Source organism: Apium graveolens, chromosome 10, assembly GCF_009905375.1.
Source record: "Apium graveolens cultivar Ventura chromosome 10, ASM990537v1, whole genome shotgun sequence".
NCBI lineage: Eukaryota > Viridiplantae > Streptophyta > Magnoliopsida > Apiales > Apiaceae > Apium > Apium graveolens.
The window spans coordinates 38451781-38467619 of record NC_133656.1 but is presented as its reverse complement, the minus strand read 5'-3'; the positions used below and the strand labels follow the sequence as shown (position 1 = coordinate 38467619).

Here is a 15839-nt window from a genome sequence, read left to right as displayed (position 1 = left end):
TAAAATGACTCGTTTCGCTTTTTGTAACGGATATAGTGTCTATTTAAAAACTTAACAAATCCCGAATTTTTTATATAGAGTTATCGACTATATAGTTCGAAAGTAACCACTGAATGCACATATAGTATATGATTACAATGTAACAAATTAAAAGAAGACACTTGTAATTTATTTCATAAACAATTAGTGATATTTAAATATATATTTAATAATGTAAGTTTTAACATGTCAATTGTTCCTCTTGTTGCATGTCTTCGAAGCCTACAAAATCATTTATAGTCCTTGTGTTTGTCGAAAAAGTTGATATAATACGACAATGGTTTATTGAAAAAACACTTGTTTGTAGGTGTTACTACAATGATAAATTGTTGAAACCGTTGTCCAAGATTTTAAATAAACTATGCTACAAACCATTGTGTATACATTTTTTTACAATGCAATATTGTTGAAACCATTGTCCTGAGTTTTAAATAAACCAAGAAACCAAATTCTTTTACTTTAAGAAAATTTCTATTTTTTTCAAAAAAAATATAAGTGGGAACACTGGTGAAAGAAGGGGAAAGTGTAAATAATTTTGACTAGCAATAAAGTAGTTTGACTAGCATTATTATACGTGATCATTGTCTGTCTGAAGTATCTATGTTTTATTATGCCTCTTTTATTGTCTCCTTCAAACACCATTTCTTAACCATATATTTGTCTCAGTTCTTTGATGTCTGAAGTAATCCAGGGGAACTTCACTTTGCTGATCTCAGGTAAGTTTCTGCTGAATTCATATCAATTTGGGGATTTGGTGTTTATATCGATTTGGAGAACTTAAAATTAGGGTTCATATCTATTTGGAGAATTTTAATAAGGGTCCATATCGAGTTTTATGGAATATATATGTTTGTGGAATTTGAGCAAAAGAATGGGTTTAAACTTGGTTGAGTAAAAATGGATAGATCTTGGTTGAAAGCAGATAGAAGAACACAAGAATTTAAACTTTGAGTGGATGAATTGTTAAATTTTGCATTTCTGAATGGGTTTAAAGAAAATAAAATTAGTTGTCCATGCTTAAGATGCGCTCATAGTAAATCTTGGAATGCTCAGACTGTTAAGGATCATCTTTATCAATATGGTATTGATCAAACCTATACGTGTTAGATATGGCATGGAGAGTCAAATTATGTACAGAGTCATGTAGTTTCTGAACAGGAAACTTCAGAATCATCCGTTGATCCTACAAACATGAGAATGAGGCAGGATATTGTCGATGATGAGGATATTTCGTTAGATTCTTCTGATTTTATGAATCATGTTCAAGGTGAAAATGAACCACTTTATCCTGGATGCGAGAGTTTTACAAAAATGAGAGCTTTAGTCAAGTTGTATAATTTAAAAGCAAAACATGGTATTTCTGACAAATGCTTTTCTGATGTCCTTCTTTTGCTTGCATCAATACTTCCGGAAGGCAACAGTATGCCTTCATCTTTTGGTGAAGCCAAGAAAACTTTATGTACTTTAGGCATGGATTATGAAAAAATACATGTGTGTCCGAATGATTGTCTCTTATACCGCGGTGAGAGGGACGAAGATGAGACGATTTGCCGAATATGTGGGGCATCTAGATGGAAGTTAAACAAGAAAGGAGAAGAATTGGAAGGGATCCCTGCTAAGGTTCTATGGTACTTTCCATTGATACCAAGATTTAGAAATTTGTTCAATACAGCTCAGATTGCAAAGGACATGACTTGGCATAAAACCGAGCGACAAAATGATGGTAAAATTAGACATCCGGCTGACTCAAAGACATGAAAGGATGTCGATCAAAGGTGGCCTGAGTTTGCTACAGAGGCTAGGAACCTTCGGTTAGCTTTATCCTCCGATGGATTTAATCCTTTCCATGGACCAGGAAGTGATCACTCAACATGGCCTGTGTTGCTTTCAATTTACAACCTCCCACCTTGGCTTTGTATGAAGAGAAAGTACATTATGCTAAGTCTATTGATATCCGGACCAAATTAGCCTGGAAATGATATTGATGTATACCTTCAACCACTTATAGAAGATTTGCAGAAATTGTGGCATGGGAAACAAGTTTATGATGCATTTAAGAAAGAGTCTTTCATACTAAGAGGAATTTTATTGTGGACAATTAGTGATTATCCAGCCTTAGGAAACTTGTCGGGTAACATCATTAAAGGATATAATGTTTGTGTAGTTTGTGTTGATAAAACAAAAGCTACCAGGTTGGCTACTTACAAAAAGACGGTGGTTATGAGACATCGTAGATGGCTGCCCAGAAATCATCCATATCGAAGGCAAAAAGCAGCCTTTGATAACACCATGGAGAAGTTATCAGAACCTATTCCTTTAACTGGAGAGGAGGTGTTAGAAAGGGTACTACCACTAGCGGACCATGTTTATGGTAAGACACAAAACCAACCTCGGTGGAAAAAAGGGGAACCTCGACCAATTTGGAAAAAGATGTCTATATTTTTTCAGCTTGAGTACTGGAAGTTTTTGCCAGTTCGCCATACCCTCGATGTGATGCATATAGAAAAAAATATATGCGAGGCTTTAACCGGTACATTGCTAAATATTCCCGGGAAGACAAAAGATAGAGAATCTGTTCGTATTGATATGGCTGAAATGGGAATAAGAATGGAGCTGAGACCAAAAAATTCTGGAAAAAAAGAGAAGTTACCGATGACATCTTGGAACTTATTACATAAAGAAAAAAAGATTGTATGCTCATCCTTGATTGGCATGAAGTTACCTGATGGTTTTTGTTTGAACCTTAAGGGTATAGTATCAATGGACACTCTGCGACTTGTTGGAATGAAATCTCACGACTGTCATACAATGTTGCATCACTTGCTCCCCATCGCACTTCGGTCAGTACTTCAAAAACAGGTCAGGTGCACTATTATCAGGTTTTGCCTTTTTCAAGGCAATTTGTAGTAAAGTCATTGAGGTCGATAAATTAGAAAAAATGCAGTCTCAATTGGTGGAGACCTTATGCCAGCTAGAAAAGCACTTCCCCCCTTCCTTGTTTGATGTAATGATCCATCTCTCAGTTCATCTTGTAAGAGAAGTTGAGCTTTGTGGTCCTATCTTCCTACGTTGGATGTATCCTTTCGAGAGATATATGAAGACGTTCAAGGGATATGTTCGAAACAGGGCTCATCCGGAAGGTTGCATCGCTGAGGCCTATATTGCAGAAGAGGCGGTTGAGTGTTTAGTTAATTTTGAAGAACCAACAGTTGGGTTACCGGGAATGGATAAGAACAAGGAGAAATACAGACCCTTATCTGGTGCAACAATGATAAAGCCGAGCATCAAGGATTTGCACCAAGCACATCTGTGTCTTCTTCAAAACAGTAATGAATTGACCCCATATTTCAAGTAAGTTTCTTTATTTAGATTTCTGATTTTTCAGTAATAAATACATCTATTTTTTGTTCCATGATTTTATGATTTTTTTCAACAAAAGCTGAAATTGATTTACTCACAGTGAACATATGGCCTTCTTGGTGGCAAGATATCCATTACATGAAAATGATGAAGAATGGCTTAAGAACAAGCAAAATGAAACATTCCCTAATTGGTTTCAAAAGAAGGTAATAGCTAGACAATAATTTTTTTCTAATTTAAAGAAATCAAGTAAATGTCTAATTGCTTTAGTATTTTATTTTTTGGACAGATTTCGTCAGAATTGCTTGATGTGAAAAGTATGGTATCTAAGGAGGTAATGTGGCTTGCAGAAGGGCCTAACAAGTATGTCCCTACATTCAGTGGCTACAAAGTCAATGGTGTTACCTACAGCACAAAAGATCGTGATGATACGCGACAAGTTCAATACAGCGGTGTTTGTGTTCATGCTGATACAATGCTCGTGCAGGATAAGGATAAGAACATTGAGCATATTTCACATACATTTTATGGAGTAATCACAAGTATTTGGGAGTTGGACTATAACCATTTTCGAGTCCCTATCTTTCGGTGCAATTGGGTAGATATGAACAAAGGGGTTAAGATAGATGATTTAGAATATACAGTTGTTAATTTACACAAGTTAGGTTTTCTAAACGACCCTTTTGTGTTAGGTAAACATGTCAAGCAAGTTTGTTACATTGACGACCCTCTTGAAAAATTCTGGTCAGTTGTATTAAAATTACCAAACAAGTTCGATGATCAAAGTGACGATGAAAATGAGGGATCCGTAGAAATTGAACTTGAAAATGAGGTAGATGTCACCATGTTCCCAACTGTTGATGAAGTCGAGGAAGAAAATAGCAGTTATATGCGGGAGGAAGAAGACATAATTCAACTTCCATAATTATATCAACTGATCAGATGTTGCCTATAAGTGCCTATGTTACCCCCTTTGCTTATAATTTGTACTAAATCAAATTTGGTTGGACAGTTTATTGTAAGATTTGTTTTGGCATTGTTCTTGAAGGATTTGGTTTGATTTTTATCCAAGAATTGTTATATGTAATTTGTACCTTTCAGTTAGGTTGAGAAGTTTTTTGTACATCTGGTTTGACAACTTGTTGGAAGCATTTATTTGACAATGTTCTTAAAGCATTTGGTTTGCTTTTTGTCTAAAGATTTATGTTTTAGGCAATTTTTTTAAAACCCTCTGAAAATTAGACAACGGTTTTTCATAAAAGTTGTTATAACATATTTTCTAATGCAGGTGATTCAGACATTGAGTAAGACACCATTGTCTGAAACTCTTTTACTCAACAGGGGTGATAAACTATTGTCTGTTATGCTTTGTTTCTAACATTGGTTTTTCTGCACTATTGTCTCAAATAAATAACACATTGGTACCGGAAAACCGTTGTCTAAGTTGCACAACAGTCCTTAAAACCCATTGTGTAAAACCATAGAAAGCACACCGGTTTATTGTGACCTAAACAACACTTGTACCAATAGATGTCACACAATGAGGATAAATACAACCATTGTCTCATTGGAGCACAGGGGCACCATTTAGACAACAATTTCGAATAAGTTGAATCACCATTGTGTGAAACAGAATGATACAAGGCTTTTTGGTCAACTACCAATTAATCGTTGTCTGATTTTTTGAGACAACAGTTTTATTGGCCACCATTGTGTAATAGGTGTTGTTTGATTCAGTTTCTGGTGCAGTGAATGGGGATGACCTTGCTTAATAAGCATGTTTTGGTCTTTATGTCACAAACATGATTCTTTTACGGACAGCAACTAGAGCGATGATCACAACAGGTGGCTGACTCAACAGGACAGTATCCCCAACTATAGCAGTGGTTACGAAGCTCTTACACAAAAGAACATGTGGTTTCCTAGGACAACTGAAGAAATCATCGCATTCTAGGCCGGGGTTATTTGTAAAATGTGAGGGATGCATTGCTTTTCCACATTTTCCTCTATCAGTACTAACCACATTAAGCTCCAACTTTATGTAACCATTTTTCCCCAGCTAGTACCCCACGAGTTCGTCCCTAACTAGTATTCTTCCCATCTTCTTTACCATATCCAATAGCCAAAACAACATGCTATAACTCTTACCCACATAATCCAGTAAAAAAAACCTAATTCGTAGAGTTGAAAAGCCCTGCCTCCAGCTTCAATTGAAACACATAAAGGTTGGTGTGCCACAACCTTCTTTAGCAAATTTTCATCATTTTGAGGAACATTTTCAAAACCAACAATGGTAACTTTGGGATCGATAACCCCGTTATAATCACATTGTCCTTGAACACCCTTGTATGAATAATCATCTGTTGCATGAATTCCACCATTCATAACAATAAACTCAAGGACGAAGTCCATTCGACAGCCACCAGTGTTGCATCCCTAATTCACACCTTTATGAAAATTAGCCAAATATTGCTATGATAAAGGACTAAGATTACCTGTAAGAATGTGATTTATCCCTTTAACTGCACCTACAGTTGAGGATGCCCAAATACTCCATGCATCGTGACAAAGATAAATTATTAGCAACATAAAATAAGCCAAAGAATGGTTTCAAGTCAGTGAACATTAAATGCAAATTTGTACAAAGTATTATTTTATAACAACCTTGATGATTACCCCAAATTATTTCAAAGAAACTATCATCACATAATAAGCAGTAAAGTATACATTTGGCTCTTGATCAGCAAGAAACAAACTTAAAACTCCTCTAGCCTGTTTCAATTTTTTTTATGAAAATCAATAAATAAAAAACAACATGTTAGCTGTGGCAAAATTGTTTTTAATATTAAGAGAAGGCATTATCACTCACTCCATTATAAATTTGTTTCTTCGTGTACTTATAAACTATTGATTTTACAAGAGATGTAAATATATACATATCTATATAATTCATGATAGAAGTGTAATAAGCAGAATTAGAAAATAAACAAATTAGAATTTTTCAATTGTATACACTCACCGCTATCTCTCCACTTGATAGATTCATGCAATTCATCAGCAACTAAATAGGATTTAGTTGAATGAGGAAATAGGATTTTTGTCACGGTCACCACCCCAATCTGAGTCACTAAAGGCTGAAATATTGAACTTGGCAGTCCGATTTAAGAATAGGCCATAATAGATAGTACCTTTCAGATAGCGCAACACGCGCTATAGGGCAGACCAGTGAGTTGCCGAAGAAGCATGCATAAATTGAGATAGATGGTTGACATCATAATAAATATCAGGTCTCGTAATAGAGAGGTACTGTAGGCTGCCCACAACCTGTCGATATGGAGTTGGGTCAACTTTTTGGCTACCATCTTCTAAAAGGAGAGACCTGGACGATGATATAGGGGTCAATGTTTCTTTGGCACTATCCAATCTATGCTAAGTAAATCAGATTTGTGTTTTTCTTGTGACAAAAAGAGTCCAGATGCCAGAGAGATCACTTCGACACCGAGAAAGTGATGCAGGTCCTCCAAGTCCTTTAGAGAAAATTAGTTTTCTAGTTGAGATACAAATATATTCAAAAATGACTTACAATTTTCGGTTAGCACAATATCGTCAACATAAACAAGAAATATGAATCACGCCAGTGATTGTAAATGAATAATGGGGTGTCTGCAACCGAATTTTTGAAACTAAATTATAGCAAGAATATTTTTAGAGTTATATACCATTCCCGTGGAGCCTGGCGTAGTCCATAAATAGCTTTAAGTAATCTAAACATAATACAGAAAACATGGATGTAGAAAACCAGGTGGTTGAACATGTAAACCTCCTCTTTCAAATTTCTGATCAGAAACACATTATTGATGTCCAATTATCTTAAGGACCATCCATTGGTAAGTACAAGGCTTAAAACAATGTGAATCGTTACAGGCTTAGTTACAGGGCTAAAAGATTCACAAAAAATCGATTCCTTGCCTTTGTTGACAGCCTTTTGCAATAATTCGAGCTTTATATTTAATAATAGAGCCATCCAGATTTTATTTTATTTAAAAAACTCACTTGTAAGAGATAACATTCTGAGATGTATTTGGAATAAGTTCCCATGTTACATTTTGAATCAGTGCATCAAACTCGGAAATAGCATGTCACCAATGTGGGTTTTTTAGGCTTGAGTGACATATGAGGGCTCCAAGGATGGAGCTAAATGATGCAAAATTGTATAATTGATGAATGACGAGTTGTAATAATTTGGTTTAGGCACACGGTAACGAGCGGGACGATGGCTGGGAGTGATTTGTCAGATTGTATAGGTTCTGTGTTGGAGCTTGTAGCACTTGGGATGGCTGGTGATAAAGATGTAGTATCAATAGAGTGAAAGGGTGAAGAGCCTGGTGTGACATGTGGGTCTAGAAAGAGGAGTCCTCTGGAGCGTGAGATGAAGAAAAACAGATTGGAGGATGAGCAAGCAAAGTTGGTACCTGAGGTGGAATAGATACATTATACGGTGTTGAAAAAGAAAAGGAAGTGGGAGAATTACCTGGAGGATCCACAATAACATGGCCTGAGGAGGACTGCGGATGAGGAACTTGAAATAAGAATTTATTTTCCACAAAACGCACATGACGGAAAAAATATAACCTATTATGAGACAAGTCAAGACATCTATAAGCTATGTTTGAAATAGAATAACCCAAAAACACACATGGAATAGAATTTGGATGTAATTTAGAAGGAGCGTCTGAATTTAACAAAGGGTAACAAGTCCATTCAAATATTTTAAGTCTACTATAATTTGGTTTTTGATTAAAAAGGTACTCAAAAGGTGACACATGTGGAGTTGTTATGGAGGACATCCGATTTATTAATGTTGAGAATTGGCTAAGTCGAAGATCAGGATTTATGTCATAATCAGGATATGATCAACTGTAATATGATTATCCGTTGAAAGCTTCGATATCATTCGTTGATATACATAAATTATTATCCGTTAAAGCTAAAATATTTATCCATTGATCAAAGCTATCCGTTGAAGAATGACTTGGATGATAAGTTATGAATGCGAGATAAATCTGAAGGTGATGATTTATAGGATCGTAGTTGATTTAGATATGTAAAGTATTAGAGTTATATTGTAACATATCTTGTAATTGATAGAGGACTGATTTGTAGTTGTGTAGTATATAAACACGGAATATGCTATCACAATGAAAAGTGCACAACTCGAGTATTCGTATAACCTAACAGCTCTTAATTATATTGTTCTTGAGAGAGTTTTGTAACGGTTTATTAAATAATAATATAAACTGTTATTTGATTCATATGTTCTTACTTTACTTTCATAATACATCGATTTGTTTAGTAATTGTATCCAACCTCCCTTTAACAATTACTTTACTGGGAAACAAGTGGTATCAGAGCGGTCAAATTAACTATCAATTTACAAAGGTCAAGATGTCTAGAAGTAAGTATGAAAGCATGAAAATTCCCATCCTGAAGAAAGCTGATTACTCTACATGGAGAGTAAAGATGTTGATGTTCCTCGAAGCTATTGATGATGCATATGTTGATATCATCAGAATAGGACCTCCATATCCTATGGAAACTGTGGATTGTCTGCAGATGCTCCTGAACACTATGTTATAAAAGAAAAATTAAAATGGTTAGATGCTGAAAAAGTTGCTATGCTTAAAGATGCTAAAGTCCGGAATATTATGCACAACAGTTTGGACAATGTGATGTCAAATAGAGTTATTTCCTGCAAGACTGCAAAGGAAATATGGGATGCCTTAAAAACACAGTGTATGATGGCAATAAAGAAAAACAGAAGAGTTGTTCTTGTGCAAGAATATGAACAATTTGATGCCAAGGTTGATGAGTCAATTACTGACACATATGATAGATTTCTGACACTACTTAATGATCTATCATTGGTTGAAAAAGAATTTGAAAGGGAATACTCAAATACCAAGTTTCTGAGAGCTCTTCCATAAGATTGGGATACACGGGCCTCAATAATCAGGAATTAATATTATCTTGATTCTCTGACTCTGGATGAAGTGTATGGGGTGCTGAAGACTCATGACTTGAAGATCCAGTAAAGGAAGAATAGAAAGGTTAGAAGATGAAGGGGTTGGATCTTAATGCTGAGACTCACAAAGGCGGGGAAAAGATAAGTGAGAGGTCAAGAAGAAGGAATATTGTGGAATAATCATATACTAATGATGCATCAGATCCTGACACAAATACTGACGGGGATTCTGAAATCGATATGGAAAATCCTCAAGTGGTTGAGATGGTTGCAATGCTGGTGAATGGTTTTAGAAGGATAAGGTTTGGAAAACCAAAGAGGAAAGGTGGTTTCAACAGAAGGTTATATGATCATGGCAAAGACAGGTTCAGAAGGAGTGATGGTTAGAACAAGAAGGAAAGGAAGTTTGACAAGACCAAGGTGACATGTTACAACTGTAATGAAAGGGGACATCGACTAGTGAGTGCACCAAGACAACTGGAAAAGCTTTGGTCACAACAAACTCCAACAGAGACTGAATGGATTCATCAGAAACTGTCAATGATGATGAATGTTATGCACTCATGGCAGCTCAAGGAGAGAATGCCTCAGCAACTGATAAGGTACCTTCAGTAATATTTCCTATTGATATTGATAATATGTCTGTAACACCCCCAAATCCGGGGTCGGGGATCCGGGTTGTCACGAGTTCCATTTCCCTTAATAACACCCAATCTTATTAAACGATCAACTACTCTGTACTGTGACCCCACAATATACACACACACACCACAAGTTATAGTCTCAAAGATGAATACTCAAAAATAACACAAGTCCTTATATTCCACAATTATAAACCGTTACACCTTAAAAGGGTTCTGAATAAATTTACATATTCCTTGCCATTATTACAATTCATATTATACATAATTTTGGTTCATCAATAGTTGAAAACCTAGCCTATTGGTAGCTCCTACCTCAGCTACGGCGGCATTAATGCTTCCAGAAGACCGCGGAACGTTTTCTAACCGCTTGCGAATCAGGAGCTTGGTCCTGTTCATCTTTTATATCTGTTGTTGTGTGATGAAAGAAGAAAGCAAGGGTGAGCAGCAAGCCCACCAAGATAATATATATAATGATTATTAATATATGAGCCTTCTCATAGTACTCATAAAAGTCTTGGTCAAAAGAAATGAACCAAGTTTGATATCTTAATGCGATGAAGTCGCAAAATATTCAGTATATATATACATATATACTTTTCAAAATCTTGGAAGTCCTTTTCCATGCATAATATACACAGAGTTCTAGTTTATAATTGTAAAAAACTATCGTTGCAAGGTGATCTCATATATCTAACCTTGTCTCAACGTTTTTCTGAAAATCTTTGATATGCATAAGGTAATCATTTACTAGATATAAGTTTAAAAGATGAAGTTACAAGATACTTCAATATACTTATATCTTTTCCAAATACTACTTGAACTACCACCGTTCAAGTTATAATGAGCTTTCAACAGTTCATCACATAGATGAGACTACAAGACAAGATTTGAATAGATTAATCTTTGAATATCATTATAAATAATGAAGTTACGAGATACTTCATTAAGTCCCGATATATATATACACCTATATATATATACATTCTTTGTACAGTTCCTGAAAACCTCTGTCATGTAAAGTATGAACAGAGTTTGTAACATCCAATAAATTTTTGGAAGGAAAAAAAATTGTGGCATAAACCCGATATCTTGCTGATCAGGCAAAGATACCAATAAGTAACCTTTTCTACTAGTAGATGGACGAATTCCCCACTGATCATCACCCTGGCCGCAATAGGACCTTATGCTGGACTGCCACTCAGCCACTTACGCATTTGATGGACTCCCGCTGAGCAACTTACACTATCATGGACGCCCACTGAGCCCATGTTGCTTATGCCGACTCGATAGATGGACTTACTTCCCGAACGTTGGGTAAGTAATCAATTCATTTACCAAAACCGCAACCTTGTTGCGAATATAAAATACACCACAGAGCCGGATCCCTCTGGTTTTGAGCGAGTATTTAAATCCCCTTTAAAAAGGAAGATCTTAAATATATAAAAAATGAGTTTTGGGATCCGCTCTAACTTTTAAAAATTATTTTTAAAGACTCGAAAATACTTTAAAGAGTGTTTAGAGTAATGCTGATTTAATGAAATAAATCAGTCCCGATATATTAGAAAATATCTGAATATTATTATTTAAATAATATTCCCTTAAAGAATAATCTTTATACAAATAATTGAATTAGAAGTTGTAAAACTTATACTTGAAATGAGTATTAAATAACCAAAGATATACTTATACGAAAGTACTATCTTTATTTGAATAATCAAAGATAAGTTTGATTATCGACACCTTATTCTTTAATAAAATAAAGAATATATGTCAGCAAATAATCGGAGTCATAGATACTCAAATGAATATTCCAATAATATTCATTAGATAATATAAACTGAGTCATAAGCCCTTGAATGAATATTCGAAATAATATTCATTAAATAAAATAAAAGGAGTCATAAGTCCTCGAGTAAATATTCAAGTAATATTCATTAAATAAAATAAAAGGAGTCATAAATCCTCGAATGGATATTCAAGTAATATTCATTAAATAAAATAAAAGGAGTCATAAATCCTCGAATGAATATTCAAGTAATATTCATTAATTAAAATAAAAGGAGTCATAAGTCCTCGAGTGAATATTCAAGTAATATTCATTAAATAAAATAAAAGGAGTCATAAATCCTCGAATAAATATTCAAGTAATATTCATTAAATAAAATAAAAGGAGTCATAAATCCTCGAATGAATATTCAAGTAATATTCATTAATTAAAATAAAAGGAGTCATAAGTCCTCGAGTGAATATTCAAGTAATATTCATTAATTAATATAAAGTTATCGAATAAACCATATTCGATTAATAGTTTTAAAAACTATTCATATATATATATATGTATATATAATACTCGGGAGCCTCGCCTCCCGGTTTTAAAAAAAATTCACATTTGGATCCCCTAAACTAAGGGTATACTCAAATACCGCTTATCTCTAGCATAGGTATTATCAATTGAATCAACATATATATGCATCAAGAATACGAAACAAGCATGCATATATACCATATCACATGCTACAATATATCGCAAGAATTTGCTAATAACAATCATGCATTTATCACAAGATCATGCATATACACATATACATCACAACAACAGTTATACGGGTAGAAAACTTGCCTGAGCGACTGGGGGTTACAAATGGCTCGGGACGAGTCTGGTAACCTATAAACAACATGTGAGTTGGAATTAAACCAAAGTCACTTGTAAATCTATACTTTAACCAAATTAGACTCTAACGCTCGCTTTGCGCTTACTAATTCTCTTAAGTCACTCGAGTACCCTCGGCTCCACCATTTTTAATAATTTAACCATTACGAGTTTTAAGGCGATTCCCGAATGTCTTACCAACTGCCTATTACACTTTACATAAATGTTTCATACTCCAATTATTCCTTTAAGGTCTTTATCCTATGTTTCAAAGTAAGGCGAGGGGTAATGGTTCGTTCGCGAAACGTCGTTACTTAAAACGGCCGTTTCTCCTAAACCGTACATCGGAATCAAACGAACCACATATCAAAACGAAGCTCGTAACATGAACTATCTAAACATGGAAATGGTCAAAACCTAGCAGGGAGTTCTCGGGTCCTAATGTTATGAACAAAAGCAGTCTAAAGTAAATCGGACATTACGACGGCTATGTCCCAATTTTATACCATTCCAATTCAATCACCAATCAATCTCAATTCATTCATACAACCAACATCCATCCACATTACATCATAACAGCCCCAATCAACTCAATATTAACAATTATACTTATTCTTAAACTTGAATTTAAACTATACTTAAGTCCTTTAACCAAACCATAAGATTTCAACATTCAATTCACCACCATTCCAACCCAAACTCTAAACCAACAAGCATTAAGCTACTCTATTACCATAAACACCAAAATCATCCTAATATACAAAGTAAAGCTAGGGTTTGGAGATGATATACCTTCCTTGAAGTGATGTGAGTAGCTAGGAAGCCTTAAGAAGCCTTGGGATGTCTTAGGGATGCTTGGATCTTAAAGGAAAAACAAGAAAAATCAAGTTAAAAATCTTGAAATCACTATTCATTATCTTCTTCATTGATTTCTTGGAGAAGATTGTGAATGATTTGGAGGCTTAAACTTATAGGATAGCCATAACTATACATAAGGAGTACTAGAGAATTATCTTACCAATTTAGGAAGCTTGGAACTTGAATTTTGAAAATTCTTCTCTTTGAAATGGGAAAAAGCCGAGAGCAATGTGGGAGAAATGAAATGATTTTGTGTTTTTGATTTGCTTAGCTTAGCTTGGTTGTTTTTGTTTTGTTTTTGGTTAATTACCTTTCTAACCTTGAACTTTGTGTGGTTTTAAATCAACCACATCTCCTTCCCCTTATGTCATGCTTATGTCATGCTTTTGATGTCATCATCCCTTACTTGCCCTCTTCTTATTGGTTGGATGACCTCATCATCCCTAACCTCCTTGATTAACTCCGTAATTGTTTGCCTAATGACTGCTGATCTGTTATACGGTTCGCTTAACTTTCGTTCTCGTTTCTCGTTTGAGGGATCATACCCGGGATCTTATTACTTGGGTTTCCTTAACCTTTCTCAATACATTATATTCCTTTTATGATCCTCTCTTAAAATCCTTTAATTTAAATCATTTTTATCCTGTTACCTTATACTCAATTCTTTCTGTATCTAGTGGGTTTCCGGAAAAAATCAAAGTGTTCGAAATTGGATTCTGACGATCTTTATATACACTTATATACCATATAGAGTACTAATAAAATCTCAGAATATCAATCAAAGAACCCCTACATAGTGTGGCATGAACAGTTTTCTTATTCAGCAAATCAGCAAAAACACTATTCATAAGGGTTACCAAAAAGTTCAAAATTTTGAGGTTATTACAGTCTCCCCTCAAAAGGATTTCATCCCGGAATCAGATAAAATGAATAGGGATACCTTCTTAGCATTGCACTTTCTAACTCTCAAGTCAATTTTCCCACATTGTGGTTCTACCATCAAACTCTGACTAGTTTGATAACCCTTCTCCCAAGCACTTGTTCCTTTTCAATCTATAACCTTTCCCGGTTGCTCCATATAGGTTACGTCTGGTTGCATGTCTATGCGCTCATATGCCCCTTATTTGTATGGCATCCGAATTATACTTCCTTAACATTGGTACGTGGAACACGTTATGATTTTGCTACAGGTTCGGGGGTAGGGCTAGCTCATATGCTAACTTCCCAATACGTCTTAATACCTCAAAGGGTCCAACAGTTCGAGGGCTTAGCTTTCCTTTCTTTTGAAACCTCATCCATCCTTTCCCTGGGAATACCTATAACAACACTAGGTCCCCTACTTCCTATTCTTTGTCCTTTCGTGTCGAATCAATATACTTCTTATGTCCATCTCGGGCTACTACCAGCCGTCCTCTGATTAGATCTATTATATCCTTGGTCCTTTGGACCACTGCTGGTCCGAGCATCTTGCGCTCTACAATCTTCATCCTAACATAAGGGAGATCGACATTGTCTTCCCTCAAGGATCTCATAAGGCGACATCTCGATAATGACATATAATCTATTGTCGTAAGAAAACTCAATCCGTGTTAAGTGATCATTCCAATTTCTTTCAAGTCTATTGCACAGACTCTCATTATAGCTTTTAGCATTAGAGCTTTTGCTTCTGAATACCCATTCTTTTCCAGTTCGTAATCGCTACTACCTTTCGTTCCTAATATTATACTGGTTATACTTTTGCTCGTTAGCATTCTATAACCTTTTAATAACCACGTCAACCTTAGTATCACGAATGTGTTTCCATTCCGAATACCACCACAAGTTTACTACTCCTTTTTCAGCTGCTTCTATCTTCGAAAGCTTAGTCCTTCATATAGAAGTAAAAAAATTTATTGAGAGATCACTATGAACATGAACACTTGTTATATCGCGTAGTTAGTACAGAAGTTGTCCAGCCTTTAGTACTTGACAAGCAATTAAACAACATGTGGTATCCTACTAAGCTTCTATCACACAGATAGATAGTCATTCGGCAATACCTCCCCTTCTGGAAGGGTTGTTCTTCTCAACTTACATGAAATGAAAATGAGAGAAAAGAATGAATTGAAGAGAATTGTATATATAAAAAAAATATACAGCCACCAAATATCTGGCTTGGACCCTACCTCTGAACTATAGAGGTTTGTCATAGGAGAACAAAACATATATGTATTTATATCAACATCAAGTATTATAGCATCATATTTCACATGCTTAAATATTCTTT

General features: G+C 35.1%; 2 protein-coding genes and 1 pseudogene across 2 annotated transcripts; 2 read left to right on the top strand and 1 right to left on the bottom strand.

The window, feature by feature from the left end:
• The first annotated feature begins 1230 nt into the window (after positions 1-1230).
• On the top strand, positions 1231-4324 carry LOC141690524 (uncharacterized). The gene is made up of 5 exons (XM_074495315.1): positions 1231-1659; positions 2008-2903; positions 2947-3390; positions 3500-3605; positions 3689-4324. Exons 1-5 carry the CDS (start codon positions 1231-1233, stop codon positions 4322-4324), a joined length of 2511 nt encoding a protein of 836 aa, XP_074351416.1.
• Positions 4325-5132: 808 nt separating this feature from the next.
• LOC141690523 (putative cysteine protease RD21B) lies at positions 5133-5988 on the bottom strand (annotated as a pseudogene).
• A 1684-nt stretch (positions 5989-7672) lies between these two features.
• On the top strand, positions 7673-9383 carry LOC141690521 (uncharacterized). The gene is made up of 2 exons (XM_074495314.1): positions 7673-7750; positions 8970-9383. The coding sequence occupies exons 1-2, from the start codon at positions 7673-7675 to the stop codon at positions 9381-9383; spliced, it is 492 nt and encodes a 163-aa protein (XP_074351415.1).
• The last annotated feature ends 6456 nt before the right edge of the window (positions 9384-15839 follow it).